The 18,796-nt window shown below is 42.9% G+C and overlaps 1 protein-coding gene across 1 annotated transcript in view; it reads right to left on the bottom strand.

The window, feature by feature from the left end:
• Positions 1–18,329, bottom strand: part of LOC109867354 (multiple C2 and transmembrane domain-containing protein 2) — a 40,905-nt gene extending 22,576 nt beyond the window's left edge. Inside the window, exons 1-17 of the mRNA XM_020456475.2 lie at positions 18,211–18,329; positions 16,001–17,116; positions 13,753–13,812; positions 13,553–13,649; positions 10,486–10,628; positions 10,181–10,257; positions 9,989–10,100; positions 9,882–9,902; positions 7,164–7,364; positions 6,319–6,449; positions 5,906–6,092; positions 5,635–5,728; positions 5,419–5,521; positions 5,217–5,319; positions 4,991–5,092; positions 4,754–4,828; positions 4,291–4,410 (exon numbers count right to left, since the gene is read on the bottom strand). Coding sequence (XP_020312064.1) covers positions 4,291–4,410; positions 4,754–4,828; positions 4,991–5,092; positions 5,217–5,319; positions 5,419–5,521; positions 5,635–5,728; positions 5,906–6,092; positions 6,319–6,449; positions 7,164–7,364; positions 9,882–9,902; positions 9,989–10,100; positions 10,181–10,257; positions 10,486–10,628; positions 13,553–13,649; positions 13,753–13,812; positions 16,001–17,083 — 2,709 coding nt within the window. The 5' untranslated portion in view covers positions 17,084–17,116; positions 18,211–18,329. The remainder of the gene's footprint in view (positions 1–4,290; positions 4,411–4,753; positions 4,829–4,990; positions 5,093–5,216; positions 5,320–5,418; positions 5,522–5,634; positions 5,729–5,905; positions 6,093–6,318; positions 6,450–7,163; positions 7,365–9,881; positions 9,903–9,988; positions 10,101–10,180; positions 10,258–10,485; positions 10,629–13,552; positions 13,650–13,752; positions 13,813–16,000; positions 17,117–18,210) is intronic.
• Between the last annotated feature and the right edge of the window lie 467 nt (positions 18,330–18,796).

The following is an 18,796-nucleotide window of genomic DNA, read 5'->3' as shown; positions in this document are numbered from 1 at the left end:
CATCACCATCAAGGGCTGTCTCCCTCTCCCTCCCTGCCACATTCCCACTGCAAACTCTGTGAGAACTCCCACAACCATAGAGTTTAAGAGTGTAACCCCCCTGAGACTGCAAGAACCCACTCCTTTAAGGCCAGCCAGCCGAGCCACACACAGTCCTCCAACTTTTTCAACAGAAAGAAAGCAGATGCAGAGAAAGGAACGAGAGGAAGTTTCTCAGGAACTTACGCAGTTTGACTTTACACTTCTCTTATACTCTTCTGGTCATACATACTGTATTACTGCATTGCAGTAAACCAAAACGGGGCAGATCAGTGCTCACCAAACATGTCATTTTGGGGGACGGTGTTAAACAGAATAATTATAACAGCGCTGATTATGCCTTTGATCCCGGCCGTCCTGGTATTCTGGGTAATAGCCCCGGCCGGCGCGGAGGGGGGGGGTTGTGCAGCGACACCTCACAGGTGGTCCCCCGGGACCACTGGATCCAGATCTGACCCTGTCCTGCTCTCATCTGGGAGACAAGGAGTCTATCAGCCCAAAAAAGCAGCCTTGGCAGCTGCCAACTGTGTTTACAGCTGCACCGGATCAAACATTTATCAAATACCATCTTTACATTCTGTGATGAGAGGCAATCAGCATTTCACAGGCTGTCAAATGATGTCTAAAACAGTTGCTACCTGGCAGTGTCAAAAAGAAAATGGTTCAAATAATCTCATAAGGTATACAGGTTTCTTCCTAGTCAGAACTCCTGACAGACGAGACTAGCTCATATGTTAAAATATTAATTCTACCTAAATACTTAAAGCGCTCTAATGACAGCAAAGCTCAAAATCAGCTTTCAAGTGTAAATGAACCCCTTTTCATTTGTATACTTACATCCATTTAATCTAAATCAAAATTGTTCTCAACTTTAAACTTCTGAAACAGATTAATATGGCCAGCTAATACATGCTCATTTAGTATGTTTGAGAAACTTCTGTTCTGTTGATCCAGCGGATCCACAGAATGGAGGATTTCACTTTCACAGTATTTTCCCATGAAGGATTCTAGTTGGGAGCAGTAAGTGATCTCCCATCAGGCTCTCCACTACATAGTTCAGCAGTGCTATAGCTCCCTCTACAGACACTGAAAATGTCTGCAGGAAAGAACTCTGGGTGACCCCTCTCTCTGCAGTTGCTGCTGATGTATGGCACATTCATCTAGCTCAGTGTTGGGGAGAAGCACATTTAAAAGGGAGTTATTTGATGAAGATTTTAGCTGTCACGCTCTCTCTCTCTCTCTCAGAAGAAGGGGACATGCCGTTGTCAAACTTGAGAAAAAGGCACATCCTAAGCTCATTACTGTAGCATAAACAAGCACTGAAAAATATATACATTTCTTGTTTGCATTTCCGTTCACTGATGAGGTTTATGAGGCTTTTGCAGGAGAATTTTTTTTTATGTGTGAGAAAGATTATTTTAACATGACCTAATTAGAAAGTCGCCATTTTAAAACAAACCTATAGGTGGAAAATAACTTCACTTACAAAGGAGACAACGCAATCAGAATCAGTAACCTCCAGCCTTGCAAAAAATGACAGTGCTGCAGAAGTTTGCATTCTTTCGAGGCTTCCTCTTCGCATTATAATACTCTATGGCAGTAGAATGCCTGATGAGCCATCAATCTTGATTTCCAAACAGAGTACATTATATACCCAATTTACTCAGAATACATACTTCTCTGATTGCCACAGGGAAAAGTTATGTGCCTGAGAAGTTTGTAAAAAATTCTAACATTCTCCATACATCCCTCTGTTAACATAGACCAGACCTGATACAGACCTACAGGGCAAAACATTGCCAATGCAGCTCATGGGAGATTAGATTGCAGTGAACTTTTTGTCAGACAAATCTCTCATACAAACTAAAAATACTTCACACATACCAAAATGTATTTTATAACGCACACATGAAGATCCACATTCCCTGAAATGATTGCTTCATCTGAGCAGCAATGTATACTGCATGTTGTGAGCAGGTCAGAGCATTAGCCTATGGGACTTACAGCAGCTTGGTGGCTAAGGCTTCCTGGTAAGGCACTAGCGAATGATCCCACAGTCCTGGGATGAAACCACATCAGCGGTAATGCATTACAGGATGCATATGGAGTAAAACAGCAGGAATGGTCTAGCTGGCTGATAAATAATGTATTGTAATGTATATTAAAGGCTGAGCCAACACTGCAGCCGTTCCTAGCAGCATATTCTGAGAAGCAGCAGAAGCAGAGGCAGAGTGCTGCTGTAGAAAAGAGCAGACAGTCTTCTAATTATGCACATCTGAGAGGCAAGCAGAGGCCATCTGTCAGTGTCTGAATCAGTTACCTTATTACCAGTGCCTAAAGATATAAATATAGGAGAGGGAGCTGCTTTCATTAAGGCACACGGTGGCATGCTGCTTCAGATGGCTCCAAACACAAACTTAATTGCAAATGAGGACTTGTTGTGAGGAGGAGTGGCCCTAGTGTGGCTGTGCTGTCGCTGACCCCGCAGAGGGCCAGGGCACTAGCATGTGTAGTGGTATGTCACAGGGCTTGTAATGGCTGTCAAGGCCCCTCGGCTGCCCTCTCGTCTCACATGGCAAGGATTTTGTCTGTCTGTGTTTTTACTCACGCCCAGGAGTTCTCTGACTGTCGATCCGAAGGCCATATTCAGGCTATGATTATTGCTGCTCATCATGCAGTGAGGTGTTGTGGATGAGATGCCTGATTAGAAATCGGAACTTTTCTCCGGTCTAACTCTATCTGCTGGTGAGTGGGTGATAAACACTACTTATTTATCAGCAGGCTGATTCACTCTCTCCTCAGGCAAGTCTCAGGCACCTTTGACACCAGCGCTTTGGGAAGCACACCTCATTCCAGAGGAAGCCATAGGGCTCAGTGGACTGCAGATAGCCAGACTGCTCTATTGCAGTGTCTGTCTCTAAATAGAACTGCCTGGGTACCAAACTGTCCATCTTCCTCCAATGAAGATAAGACAACACACAGAAAACATTTCCTTACTTTCAACAGGAGCACTATGCTCATACTAGATCAACAAAAGATCTATCTACTTACAGTATACATATTTAGATCTATTTACCCCACAGTAATAAAATAATGTACATATTTCTGGCAGAGGTATGCCAGAGAGTAATCCCTGTTTTTCCCTCCCCAGATCTCCTATTTGTGGGCTTGTCTTGAACAGCAGGTGTAGTAGAAGTGAAAAGGAAAGACTACCACACTCTGGTGGCCTGCACAGCATCTCATTTTAGATGGGGGCCAGGAGATGGCCCTATACCGCTGACCTGTCACCTGTCAGCCGGCCTACCCTCCTGCTTTCCTGACTGCCTGTTCTCCTGCCCGCCCGCATGGCTGACTACCTGCTTTTCTCCCTCAAAGTCTCTGCCTATCTGCCTATATACTCTACATTCCTGTCAGTATGTCTGTGTGTCTGTGTGTCTGTGTGTCTGTCTGTCTGTCTGTCTGTGTCTGTCTGTCTGTCTGTCTGTCTGTGTCCATACCTGTACCACAGGCTCTGATATGGTGAGCCAGGCCATTGCCTGAGGGGACATCCACCTGAGGATCAGTGAGCAGGGTTTAAAGAATACACCAGGTATGAAATGCACGTCGTCCCGAAACAGAACATAGAGAGGAATAAAGGCTGTGAAGACAGGGATCTGTCTGTGACCGCTTCCTCACCCTGACTTGACGCTGCCAGGGCTTTATGGCAAGAGGATGCTCTTAATCATGACATTACATGTACTTTAAGGGGGATTCACGGGGTGAAATAAAGATTATTTCAGCTTAGGGCAATAGATCACAACGCCTCATTAAAACCTCTAAACAGAGACATTTATACAAGGTTCAAATCTCCCAGGCCGACTGTCACTCCTCCTCCACACAGAAGAGCAGGGGGAATGCTTTACCAGGAAGTCAGATGACCAAACGGCCAGACCGAAGCCCTTCACATAAAGCCCTAGTGCCAGAAGAACACTGAAGGAAGACAAGTGGGGTTTGAATTAAAGGATAGAGCACAGGTTCTACTTTACTTTCAAATGCAAAATGAAGATGGGAGCTTCGATTCATTGGAAGTACGTGACTGAGAAACAGTAACAAGAATCTAGATGTGTGTACCTGAATTAACCATACTGTCCATTATCTATTTCACATAGATGAAGGAAAGGGTTCAAATGTTCTGCAGTGAAATAGGACAGAGACACCACTTGCACAGCCCAAGGCTTAGCGCTAGTTCATTAACATGGGGCAATGACTTACCAGGAAGGCTATTATACTCCGCTGCGTGCTCTCCCACTGAAAACAGCTTTTAATGTACTGTAACGTATGCAGCAGTGCCATGGTGATTTTCCGAACTCTGTAGATATTCTGGGCAAGGACCTAATGGGAGAATCAGATGGCAAATGGCAGTTAGCATGACTTGATTAAAAGCTTTATGTGTATGATTCATAAGCAGGTTTATTCAGGTTTACTCAAGGCCTTATTTGCTGCTGTGTGGCTTTACTAGTTTGATGTCTGGAGTTAATAAAGCCAATTAGTTTGACTATGACCAATCAAAGCTTCTATGCTGCTTGCCTGTGGCAGCTTTGTTTCTGTTATATGAGGGGCATGTTCCAGTACTCACACTTCACTCCTTCATCCAACAAATTGTGTCTACCATGCTTTATGTGTATAAATCATGAATTTTAGTTTATATAGGCCTAAAATTCTTGCTAAAACAAACCTTTTTGGCAAATTTTGGGTTGTCCTCCAGGAATTTTTCCTCTATTGGTTTGAAGGTTCTTATGCCGGCTCTAACCTGAGAAAGATATTACAAATGATCAAAGACAAATCCAATCCAAAAGCAATGAGAAGGAAACTCAATGCAATTGGAAAACTCAGTATACAGTGAGTACGGTATATGACTGGGTCATTTGTCAAAGAGCATTAGCTAGGCTAGAATCAGCCAGGGAGTTCTTACTGGGTTATAGTGGACCTCCATCACCAGTGAGATGGTCCCTTTGGCCGGACCCCCCCAGTTCGCTTTCTTTAACCCCCGGGTGACCTGCTGTCCATTCTGAACCTGTTGTGGTGGAAAATGCATTACAATCAATAGCACCTCTCTGACCCATGACATGTTTTACGACTTGTCAATGTCAATGAATAAACTATAAGCCCCTTATAAATCCAAGGATCCCCAACTTTACTGTGAGTAATGGAATGGCCACTCTGCCCAGAAGGTCTGGGGCTTTGTCTCCATCTTCACCAAAGACAGTCAGCTCCAAAACATCATGGATGTCCTTTATTGGGCTGCCAACAGATAACCAGTTAGTCCGAATCCGAAGGAATACATTCACTTGCATCAATGTATGCAAAGTACACTAAAAGACCAAGTAAAAACTCATGTACAAAGTAAAGACTTTTTTCCACTCGGGGCTGAGTGTTTTGTAGATGGTGTGAGTCTGTAGCCTGCTGTTCCCCAGCTCCAGTACACAGAATGGATCACTTTTCCCTGCAAAGAAAGAAGAAAGCTGTGTTAAAATGTGTGTGCAAATTGTAGATTAACTTAGCCATGTAACTTAACCAGTTAAAACGGTAATGACTAAAAGTGGAGTGATACATCACCATTGAGATCAGTTGATGTGAGATCTGTGGCACTGACAACCTTGACTTGAAGGAAGCCAACCTCCCTCAAACTTTTGTGCGAGTTCTTCAAACTCTGCAAAAATAAAACGATACAAACCAGTCTTACTTAAATGTATTAACGCAAGCTAGTATTCCTAGAGAGCTTATGAAATGTACTTACTTATCTACTGGTAGCACTTATATTAATTCAACCATGTAAAATGTCAAAAGTGGCATGAATAAATAGTAATATGTCACTAAACATGCTAACATATTTCTCTAGGATTTGGTCCCTCTCGTCTGGCTGTTCCAGGGGAGTTTTGTTGAATTCGTTGATGGACACCCCACAGCATGGGTTGAGGGTGGCCAGGAACACCAGCCTGCCCTTGTCTTCGTCCAGGACATAAGTGTAGAGCTGCTGAGTGGCTACTGGCAGCCTGGACAGGTCCACCTCAAACCTAGATAACGATGGGATCAGTCTTCAATATCACTACTTAATAAGAATCAAATTAAAATCAAATCTAATATATTTATAAAGCCCTTTTAACATCAGCAGATGAGACAAAGTGCTTATACAGAAACCCAGCCCAAAACCCCAAACAGCAAGCAATGCATATGTCTATTTCAAAGAACAGCAGTCGTACCACAAAAACAACACTCAGAATCAAGCAAATCAATACTCACATTCCCCAGGATTCCTCGCTCTTCCTGCCTCTCTTTGCAAACACCTCCACCTGCAGTGGCTCCAGACAGTCCTCATACTTGTTGAAGTCAAACCTCTCCCTCCACTGAGGGTTGGCTTGAACGCACAGGTTCTGGGGGAGAGAGAAAGAGCAGAGTGCTGATCCAGTACTGTAGCGTAGGTGGGCACTGGCACAATCACACACAGAGCCTGGTGTGGAGCAGTGTCAGGTTTAATGCAGTGTCACAGTGAGCAGAGACTACATGACAGGTGGATTAAGTCTTCATTCAGTGCTACCAGGAAGGGGCGGGGGAGAGGAGAGGAGGGTTTTTTGTGTGAGCGCACCTCAGCCTCCTCTCTGGGATCGTAAACACTGACAGCATCCAATTAGAATTAGCTTTGTTCAACAAACAAGCTGAAACGAAACCAGAGGTTTACAGAGAAATGACATGAAAACACAAGACGGGCGCACTGCGGAATCATCAGGGGGGAGGCCAACAAGTAGAGGTAGATGAGCAGGGCATGCTGGGTATGCAAATCAAGTAAAGCATAGTGAAGCCCTCCACCTGAAGGAGAGCATAGTGGGGAGATTGTACAGTGGCAGAGAGGCCCAGTCTAATGAGCTGCTCTGCCATGCCCCAGTGAGCCAAGGTGGAGGTGAGCCACTGACAGGCCCCTGCTGAGAGAAAGGGAGGGAGAGAAGGAGAGAGAGGGAGAGACAGAGAATGAGAGATAGTGGGGGGTGAAATGCCGGTGGAGAGCATGTGCAAAAGGGTAGGGGAAGAGAAAAGAGGAATGGAGGAGGCAAAAAAAATCAGGGGAGAAATAGATTGAGAAAGAAGCTCACCTTGCTCTTGTACTTCTGCTCTCCCAGTCTGTAGCGCACATAGATGTCCCCCTGGACATTTTCAGGCATGTCCTGTCCCTCTACCAGGGTGATACCAAACACTCCACTCCACAGCTGGCTGTTCTTGGTGGCCTCAGCCGAGCGCTGGATCTGGGCTTTATCTTGGGGCTGGGTTTGGTTCCCCTTTTGGTTCTGGACTCCCTAAGAGACACAAACATGGACACACAGCTGCATTAGGACACCCTCCATGACAAAACACTCTGAGTGGCTACCCCACTTCATTCACCTGCCCCTCAAATCTGGCACCTCATTACATATATGGATTGCATGAAAGTACTGTAGGACTCCGCTAGGCTCCAGACCCTCTCTGTTTGAGAACATTAGCCCATCTCCAGTGACAGCAGCAGAGCAACACCAGCGAGGAGAGGTGCAGTTCCTGGAGAGAGGGAATGTCAGTGAGCAGAGCACAGCAGCCAGATGTCCCTGGCTGTGACAGTCCCACTCATCACAGACCCAGAGACAGAGTGGGGGGAGGCAGGACACTTGGCATACTGCACAGGAGACAGCAGGCAGCAGTGAGTAATGATGCAATCCAACCACACAACCCTCTCATCAGCAAATTATGCATGGGTGTACATACAGTCTGGGAATGATATACACAGCATTGTACACATTGGTCTATTTTTCACTGAATCCCAAACCAAAATGTTGACTGTCTTCAGTGATATCTCTTATCTCAATTGTCCAATCAAATTTCTAAAATCAACTATTAGGGTGTTAAATGTCCAGGATGTCAAAACACTGAGACATCAAGGACAGCCCCTCCCAAATGATCAAACGGTCCTGCCATGGCACAGCGGGAAACAGAGGAGGAGAAACAGGCCTTGATATGTGTCCCTGTGTTAAAGTTCCCTTGAGCCTGTGCAGTGATAGGCCGTCTCTTTCAAAACAAACAGCAGAGAGAGAGAGAGGTTGTGTGGGCTGACTAATTAAAGAGCAGGGCTATAATCTGCTCTGGCCTCTTTGATACTCTGTCTCCCTCTGCTGCCTTGGCCGGCACAGCTTCAAACGGCTCCCCTGCCACCCAGTCCCTCCCATCTCCTCTCCCCTTCTCTCCAGGGTCACCGCCCACACCGCAGCCCAGGGCCCAGGCTGCTGGGGATCAGAGCCTGTACGTCGGTCTCAGGGACCTGCATTAACATGGAATACCACGGCACAGCGCTGCTCGGCCCTATAAATACCCCTGCTCTGCTCTCTACAGAGGAGGAATACAGAGGAGTGGAGGAGCGACATAAAGTAGGGCCTGGCCAAGTCATCCCAAGTGTTTATCTTGGACAGAGTTCTATCTCAGCGGCCAATAAAACAATTCCACTTAACTGTAAGTGGCCCCTAAAGAGAGTCTATTCCTGGTCCTAAAAGGGGTATGCGATTGCTTCCATATGGTGGGACAGCATGGGGACGAGCAGGATGAGCTCAAACCTAGGTCCATTTGGCTGGTACCTCGGCTCTGTCCATCCACAGCTGTGATATTACATCCTAACATCTGGGTTATTGCCCGCTATGCCTGGGAATTATCAACCTCGCGAATCTTCGGCATCCCACACTGGCAATGTGCCTCGAACATCAGAGCTCCCCCCACCCCTCCTCCCACACGGCTTCCTCCAGACAGAAACACTATCAAGCAAAGCACAGAAACAGAGTTTTACTGGGGCTGTTGCCATTCACTGTCTCTGTGGTAGTTGTCTCTGTGGTAGTGTTGAGAGTGAACAGGAGTGGGGAGTAGCAGTGGGAGATGAAGAATGACTAGCTTAGTGCTCAGTCCCGGCCATCAGATAGGTGTCAAATGGAACAGTAATTTAGAGAAATATCATCTTTGCTAAAAATATGGATTCAAACATCACATTAACATTGTCATACGGCCACCGAAATGTCTTGGTACCGCCATCTCACTCTGCCAAATGACAGGGTACATTTGCACCACGATTTGATGAACATTTTCACATTGTCTTTCTATCTGCCCATTTATCCATCTGCAGAGCATACAGTGACTATGTGAATTGTGCTTTATTTCTTACCTGTTTAACATCAAACTCAGATTCAGAGAGAGATGAAACAGTGGCAGATGAAGTGACTGGATAGGTGTGAGAATAAACCCACAAGCACCATCATGAGAAGAGCACCAGTCCAAAACACACCAACACTAACTGCATCCAATTTCAGCCTTCATCACAATGCTTCAAATGAGAGAGCTGTATTAAGGGCTGTATATTAAACCCAATAAAAACTCTACTCCAAACTGTGCTTAGTCAACACGTAAATATGTTGTTATCATGTTTAGATCATTTGTAATGCATGGTTTAGTCTGACACTTGAAAATACAACTTGTCATTATGAAACCATGTGTACAAAATATATTATTTAAGGTTGAAAATGCATGCACAAAAACCAAAATCCTGGGACTATACTTCGCTCTTTGTTATGATAGTCATATGTAATACAGTGATCTACTGCCCCCTGCTGCTGGATATCAGGCACAATCTCAGCCATATTTGAGTAAAGTAATGGTTGTACTGTTAGTAAGTCTAGTACTGTATGTCTATTCTAGCAATAGACATTGGCATATACTGACATTGAACAGATTTTAGAATTAGATGCACAAAACTAAATTTATGCAAGTAGAAAGGAGACCAGTGGAAAATAGAATATTATAGATCCTACCCTCTTTTTCTGGTGCCATTTCTGTTAACGAGAAGAAGAAAAAAAAAAATCAGGAAAATTTGAAAATATAGTGATGTAACATTAGACTCCAATCAAATCAGGCTTACACGTTTTTTGATAGTAGCGTCTCTAAAAGTGAGGCATGTGTCCATGACGATGACCCCCATGTCATCCTCCAGACTGTTGGGGTCCTCCAGACTCAACACCATCTCACCGGTCCTGGACAAAGGGAGAAAGAGACGTACTGCAGTTTACTAGATAATACACTGAGTGATTAGCAGAGCATGTGTATTACTCACTTGTCTAATTCAAGGTTTTTGATGACAATCGTGCTGGAACCCATGAAGTCATCAGTGGTTAGGTCCTTATCATAGACCTGCAACAGTTAGAAACACCATATTCAATATATAAAAACTGTATGTCAATCAGGTTTGGCACAATGAACTGTTATTGAATGCCAGTTTTGTATCCTTTTCAAGCCATAGCTATGACATGATTAGAGTGTCAATCTGTCACTTTTATGACAATATAAGTACATTGCCGTTCATTTGTAGGTGTTACTTAGACAACCTAAGTCAAAACAACAGATCAACGTGACACTCACCCTCACGTCAACAACCTGCTCTCGATCCTGCAGGGGGAAGGAGAAGGACTCGCTCCATTTTGGATTTAGGTTCTTATTCACAACTTTGCTTTTGTAAATCGTCTTCCCTTCCAGTTTGAACTTGACATAAGGATCACTTGTACCTAGAGATTCAAAAACAAAACGGAATGTTCAGAAAATAGCAGATAAAAGCATTATCAGATTATCAACACAATCAATCATGATGTGAGACAAATTCGTACTTGCAAAGGGGTGTCATTTATACAACAATTGTATTAAAAAATAAACGTACAAAATTTAATATATATATGACAGGAAACCAGTCAGATCCACACCAATTAGAACACACAAAGACTGAGATATGCAGGGATGAGGTACACCGCATATTTATGAAAACAGAGGGATGTATCTGTTTAATTGTGAAAGAGAAGAAACTCTCGCCAGCATGAAGCAACCAGCAAATAAAGTCCTGAAACCAGGAGCAACCAGTGTTAATCTCACAAGCCTGTTAAGTAAGTCGGCCTGGTGGTGGGGTGGGGGGGACGGGGCGTCTTTGTCTCAGCCATGGTATGAAGATTGCCTGAAAAATGAAAGCCAGTCCCATGCCTTCATTTGTATGGAGAAATGAAAGGGTGCTTGAGAGAACCTGCAGGGAGGCTTGAATCACATGACAAAGGCCCTGTGGGGATGGGCTGTCAGGCCTGTCAGCTCCCCACTCCAAATGAACATCTCCCAAAGGCAGGCAGGACCCACAGCAGCTCCGCCCTGCCAGTCTGACAGGAAAACCTCCAGGCAACTTGACAGGAGGAGAATGTGGCAGCCAGTGAGGAGAAAAGCTCTGGCGTGACAGAATGGTGACCATTGAAATTAACCGCGAAAAAAGGGGAGAACAAAAAAAGAGAAGTGGGGGCTGGTGGCGAGGGTCCTTTCAGAATATGTAATGACAGTGGATGGTGTTGGTGGGTCTCAGGCACCGTGTTGATTGTAGGGCAAACAGTGGAGAGGCAGGGGGCGTGTGGGTATTGCATCATCATCATGGTGCCATCCTGTCAGGAAAAGTAAGGTCTCAACTAGCAGGGAGCTGTGACCCGAGACGACAAGGTTAGTGAAGCCACGGCGACAGTTACATAAGAAACCTTAGCACAAGCTGAGGGTTACATCGAGAAAATAATATAGCCTACATATGGCAGCAGCGGTCAGCCAGGCAAAGAGGTGGAACTTAAGATTGCAGACAAAAAACATGTTTGATTGAATTTCAGCCAAAAATAAAATAAACAAAATGTTGCAGAGATGTTTGGTTTTCAATAGCAGCGGAGAAATGAATAAAGTCCATGTTGTGTCTTTCAAACAGCAATTCAGTTTATGGACAGTTGAGGTCGCTGCTTCCCCAAACCAATTGCATTGCATCCCAACAAGCCCACAATGACAGTGGGCAGATGACTGAGGAAATTAACAATTGAGGTATGCATATGAGAAATATTTTAGTTGTATTTTGAAGGGGAGACTACATCATAATCAGTAAATATTAAATATAACAATCAATCATTTTGGGAAACAAACCCCAAGCAGTCAGTAGTATTCCACAAGCCTTCGGTATCTTATCTGCTGTATATAATGGAATACCATGCACTGGGTGTACAAAACATTAGGAACACCGTCCTAATATTGAGTTGCACCCCCTTTTGCTCTCAGAACAGCCTCAGTTCATTGGGGTTTGGACTCTACAAGGTGTTGAAAGCGTTCCACAGGGATGCTGGCCCATGTTGACTCCAATGCTTCCCACAGTTGTCTCAAGTTGGCTACACTGATTGAAGTGGATTTATCAAGTAACATCAATAAGGGATCATAGTTTTCACCTGGATTCACCTGGTCAGTCTATGTCATGGAAAGAGCAGGTGATCCTAATCTTTTTTATAAACTGGGTGGTTCGAGCCCTGAATGCTGATTGGCAGACAGCCATGGTATATCCGGCAATAGCCTAGTGGTTAGAGTGTTGGACTAGTAACTGAAAGGATGCAAGATTGAATCCCCGAGCTGACAAGGTAAAAATATGTCGTTCTACCGATGAACAAGGCAGTTAACTCACTGTTCCTAGGCCGTCATTGAAAATAAGAATTTGTACTTAACTGACTTGTCTAGTTAAATAAAGGTAAAAAAAATATATAATGTAATCAGAGCGTATACAATGGGTATGACAAAACATGTATTTTTACTGCTCTAAGTAAGTTGGTAACCAGTTTATAATGGCAATAAGGCACCTCAGAGGTTTGTGGTATTTGGCCAATATACCACGGCTAAGGGCTGTGTCCAGGCTCTCCACGATGCGTGGTGCCTAAGAACAGCCCTTAGCCGTGGTATATTGGCCATATATCACACCCCCTCGTACATTATTGCTTAAGTATACTCAGTATATGACATGCCAACATATCAACATCTACTGTCCTATACAGACCAAAATAATAAGTATGACATAAGTTAACATAAACATTTACAACCATTGTGATTTAAGACTAGGGATTTCCTTCAATGTGTTTAGAACACTACAAATTACAGCAGAGGTCCAAACTTCCTAGGATGTATTTTAGCAAATCTCCAGCAGGTGGCAGCTTGTCATTTGTGGTGGGAAAATGTTATTTAAAAGCAACAGTGAAACATTGCATGAACTCTCCAACTGACAAAAACAGGTTGCATCTAAATTTGCATTGGTTATGAAAACCATACCACATAATTTGTTTCTCCACACATGTTGTTAAGGAAAGGCTCCTGGGTGTGTTTTGGCGTCAGATTCTGGTCTGACTGGAATCACTGTCAAAAATACATTCCACACAGTTAGGGGCCCTTTGTAATGTATGTGCTTCAACTAAAAAATACTTTCTTGATGACATGTTCAAAATCAAGATCAACAAAGTAAATATGATGAATTGCTTTGTCATCATCCTACTCACGGCATAAGGGACACCTTCTCAAGTTGAAAGTATGTGTCTATCAACATACCCAGCATGCCTCAGACTTTACATTCATCCATATGTAGACCTCCAAAAGTACCAGGTTCTTTTCATCCACTTACCATTGCGGTCTCTGATGACCAGGTTCCTGCCCTCCTTCAGGTTGACGGTGAGGAGGTACTTCTGGATAGGACCAGGTGGGCCCCTTGCTGCCACAGCCTGTCAAGGAAATGAATCACATTAATATGATGCTTTATAGTCTAAAGTCTTAGTGTTGTCCATTATCATTGACAAGGTCAGGACATCCAAGTCCAGTACTCACATTGTTGCCTGCTTGACCCTGCAAGGGCTGGGCATAGAAGTCATTGTGCTCATTGGGTAACTAAGGGAGAGAAACAATGTAAGCTTATCAAAAAGACATCTACAAAGTATGGAACCAATGTAGATGTTATCATGTTCAGTCACGTTGTTTACCACTTTTTAACCTCAGGTACTATAATTGTACCGGCAACCAGTAAGGCAGGTTTGTAGCCTCAACAATGTCTGGCCTTGTAATAAGACAGATCTCCATGTAATACAATGGAAGGGACTTCAGGTCGGCATAAGAGCTACTAAAATAATGTCTCTTCTGCTCAGCATATACATTATATGAGTATAGGGATTGCTATCTGCAATGGGATTTCTGACAAAGAACCAATGAAGCGTTGTCTTAAAGATAGAATGTTATTTTAAACAGTAACAAAGCGGCCAACCGCCTCTGTTTCGTAACCACTCTCTATGGATACAAGGACTGACCGTCCATGAAATCAAAATGATCGTTTTAACCATGTTTTTAAGCTACTGTATACAGTGTTTAATCGAGTACTCAAACGGAAGTCAAAACTCAATCTTTAACCAGAGATTCATTTTTTTCTAATACTGTAAAACTGTCTGATTTATTTCATAACTCTGGTCAAAATTGAAAACAGGGCGACAGGTAGCCTAGCGGTTAAGAGCGTTGGACCAGCTCAAGCTCTCCTATCACAGCACAACTAACTCCATGAGTAGGGCCCTGTGTTTTGGTTAATCATGTTGCATGACCTGGATTTTGGTAGTTATTTAAAGCTTTTCATCAAACTGTCCGATTTCCTTTTCATGTCAGATGGTCCAGCGCCATTATCATTTTGGGTTGAATTCTCATTTCTGGAAATGGCTAAAAATAAAGGTTCAAATCCAGATTGTTTGACATGATTAACCAAAACACATGTCCCTATCCATGAGAAATCATATGCTTATCACACACAAAGAAACTGGAATTGAATATCCAGCAACTTCGCACAGCCATTGAAGAGGAGTGGGACAACATTCCACAGGCCACAATCAACAGTCTAATCAACTCTATGCGAAGGAGATGAGGCAAATGGTGACCAGATACTGACTGGTTTTCTGATCCACGCCCATCTGTGACTAACAGATTCCTATCTGTATTCCCAGTCATGTGAAATCCATAGATTAGGGCCTAATTTATTTATTCCAATTGACTGATTTCCTTAATATGAACTGTAACTCAGTAAAATCTTTGACATTGTTGCATGTTGCGTTTATATTTTTGTTCAGTATATATGGGGCAATTTGATTTCAGTTGACATTTAATGACCTAACTTACCATTACATAGTCCTTTTGATTCCTAACATAAGGCTTCTACAAGCAAGCACCACTTCTGATGTAGCTGCCTTTTTGAAGATTGTGTTCAAAGATTTGATATTATTGCTTCAATAAATTAATCTTAATTGGCAATATTTTTTTCATCAATATTATATATATATATATATATATATGAGGCAATTAGTAATTAGGATGTGTTATCTGTAATGGTTATGATCAATTAGGCATTGTTCCGTACTGTTGGCATATAGATAAATGCAACAACAGAAATCCAGGGCCGTTTTCTAATTATTATATACTTTTTCATTTGAGTGCTCTAAAATAAATCCTGCAAGTACTAAGATAATCAAAACATTTCAAATGCCCATTACTCTCACATTTACATTGTTTACAAACATTGAGAGTAAAACAACTTCATATTTTGGGTTCTGATGAGGTATGATAGTTGAACTAAGCTCATAAGGAATTCCTAAGTTATATTCTTCAAAAATCAATGGGTATATATATCATTAATTTAGTCCAAAAATGGATGTAGCAATTAGGGTTTCTAGCTTTAAGCACAATCCACGACTTTAAAGTATATCTATTGTAGCTGATCTGGAGACTGATCATAGAAAACTTCTAGGCATAGAGTCAGCATAACAGCTCAAGGGTGTGAAAACCCAGACCACAGTATTTGAATATGAAAAGAGAGCTTGGCAAATGCTAATAAGACCCCAGTGAAAATGCACTGCTTTAACACACTGTACTGTGTCTTGGTCACTAAACTATCCGCCTGTATTACTGTCACATAGAAACATGTATTTTCTATCAAAACGTGTGTGAAATCTGTCAGTCCGCATTTAGACTTTACACTGTATGCAGTAGGTCTATATCTATATCTGGGGAGGGTATTGTAAAGTACAAGGTTAGTATGGTATCTGACCTCAATGTCTTCCTGGGGCTCCCTGCAGAAGATGTCTCTGATGTTTGTCGAGAGGGAGGGCTCCCTCATATCCAGGTCCTCAGAGTCAATGGGCCAGAACGAGTAGGCTTGTTCCTCGAACGGGGTTCCACACACAGAACCGTCCCCACTGTCTGCAGGGGTGCCCATCCTGTCCGGGGTGCCCATCCTGTCCGGGGTGCCCATTCTGTCTGCCCTGTCCACTGGCAGAGACCATCTATCTGGAGAGATGTTCAGTCTGTCAAGTGGATTTGTAGGAACAGACCATCTAACTTCTGCTGGTAGTTTCCCTCGCTCCCTGGAAGCAGCCAGTCTCTCTGTAACCAGGTTTGTTTGGTCTGAGACAGAAGAGGCAGATCTTTCAGCAGATGCACTCACTTTGTCGCTAAAAGTGACCACTCTGTCTTTAGAGAAGAACAATCTTTCTGTAGAAATATTCATTCTCTCTACTGAAGCAGCCAATCTTGGTGTGGGCACAGGAATATGTGGAGAATTTGATCTTGGGGTGGGTGGCTTTCCTCTGTCCACTGCTGTTTTTACTCTGTCTGCTGAAGAAGAAGAAGCATAGGAAGTAGATCTCTCTGCAGGTGTGTTTTGTTTGTCTAATGGCATGTGGATTCCACCCATAAAGGTTGCCATGTCCTCCTCTTCAGATTCTTCATAGAGAGTTTGTGTCTCCACAGGTGCAATCATTCTAGATCCAGATACATTCATGTTATCTATGAAAGTCAAATCATGCACAGTCTTTCTACCTGAGGGGCCTGCATCAGTTGCAGTCAGCCTGTCAGTGGATAGAGGGACTGAGTTAACAGAGGTATTATCACCGGAGCCTGAAGAGCTGTCAAAGAAGATGGCGTCTGGGGCTGTGCAGAAGGCACTGTCTGTGGGAGAGGGTTCAGCCTGAACAAACCTCAGGTCCGGCACTGATATACTGCGCCTGTATTGCAGGGGCTTGGGCTTCTTCTTCTCCAGTTTCCCAGGGGTCTTCTTCTTCTTTATGTTGTTGAACTGGGTCTTGGTCTTCTCACGCAGGTTCTCCCACACAGTCTTCTTCTTTGGGTCCATGCTGAGTGGTGCAGGCAGCAGACCACACAGAGACTGCAACAACAAGATGAAGTAGTATCAGCATTATTGTTTAAGTAGTACTGTCTACTGAACTCTTACAAAAAAAGCTTCAGGCCTGACAAACATGATTGCACAATTGTTTTGGTTCTCATCATAGGGGTGGCATTCAGGGACACTTTTGGGCGCAAACTCTGAATCTATATTGGCACAATGCCCTGAGTGATACTGTAATGATATAATGACACTTACCAAGCTTTTGGTACACAAATCACATTGTTATTCAATTTACTGTAGGAACTGCCGTTTACTGGTATCACTCCTATTCACTATTCACTCCTACTGATGACATGGGGTAAAAAAAAAAGCCACAGAGCCAAAAAGATACATCTATACAAAGATACAATATTAGGTGTAGCATCTTGTTACGGTAGAGAGAAAGGTATCACAGCTTACATGATGAGTTTGTTTAGATAATACTAGGCCTAGATAATACAAGGCATCGTGCAGTCAAAAACATGATTTCCTGTATTTGATATACATTTCCACACTATGATGTTGGAACAATTTAACCAGGTAGGCCAGTTGAGAACAAGTTCTCATTTACAACTGCGACCTGGCCAAGATAAAGCAAAGCAGTGCGACAAAAACAACAACACAGAGTTACACATAAACAAACGTACGGAATAATCCTGTGAAATTTAGAAAATTATGATAATTTAAGTGTAAGAGTGGTTTCTTCTTGCTTGAGAAATTCCTCTTTGCTAAGAAACTATGTCTCTTTTTCACAATTTTCAACGAAAACAATCACAGTAAGGTATTTAAGTTGTTACCCATAAATTTGATATTGAGATTAAAACAGCTGCATTGGACCTTTAAGATGAAGAAATCCAATGTCAATAAGAGACATCCAAATAGGCCATTTATAATCTGACCTCATCCCTCTTCTCTCCCCCTCTCAAAAACAAATGTTCTTTACCTGGGCCTAGGCTATATCACCACCATCTACGAGAGGCCCAAATCAGACATAGAAAACTAAAATCATCATTCTATAGAGATTGGTTAACAAACTATCAGAATATAACAGCCACAGAATTTGGATAATGAAATATGATGAAACAGCCACATACTTTCTTAGACAGTTACAACGCTGCTCCACAACCTTACAAAGAGGAAACAGAAATATGTTCCAAGTCCGTTGTCTCAGGAAACTTCTAGAGAGCTAGTCAGTGGACTGCCCTCAGACAATAGTAAGGTGAAAATGAGGAAGTCCCTTTCAAATGAACTTATAAATACATGCTCTTGCTTCTAGATAGGTTTGATGATTGGGTGGAGAGCAACAGCAGGGCCAAACAGGCCACACCAGTCCCACCAGGTGAGTTTCATGACATAGTGATATTTTCTGTCCACTAATAGCAGGTTGAAGTCGTGGATTATAGCACCATGTCTACCTTTACTGTACTTAGCATATTATTATGAAAAATCTGGGAAATCCTCAAGTTATGGAAGTGCTTCATAAGAAAGGAACAGTGTAGGTAACTGTGATAATGCTCCCAAAAACACTAACTAGCTGCTGACAGACGGGAAAGCCTTGCTTGTTTGTTTACATTGTGTTTGTTTTATCATGAAAAGTCATATTTTCAAGTTTGCTGTTGTTCATAAGTATTACAAGAAACAACGTGAATATTTATTTTATTAGTCAAACAATCCCAGATG

The sequence above is a fragment of the Oncorhynchus kisutch genome, linkage group LG22 (genome assembly GCF_002021735.2).
Source record: "Oncorhynchus kisutch isolate 150728-3 linkage group LG22, Okis_V2, whole genome shotgun sequence".
NCBI lineage: Eukaryota > Metazoa > Chordata > Actinopteri > Salmoniformes > Salmonidae > Oncorhynchus > Oncorhynchus kisutch.
Note: the sequence above shows the minus strand (reverse complement) of the source record. Positions and strands in the feature narration are given on the sequence as shown.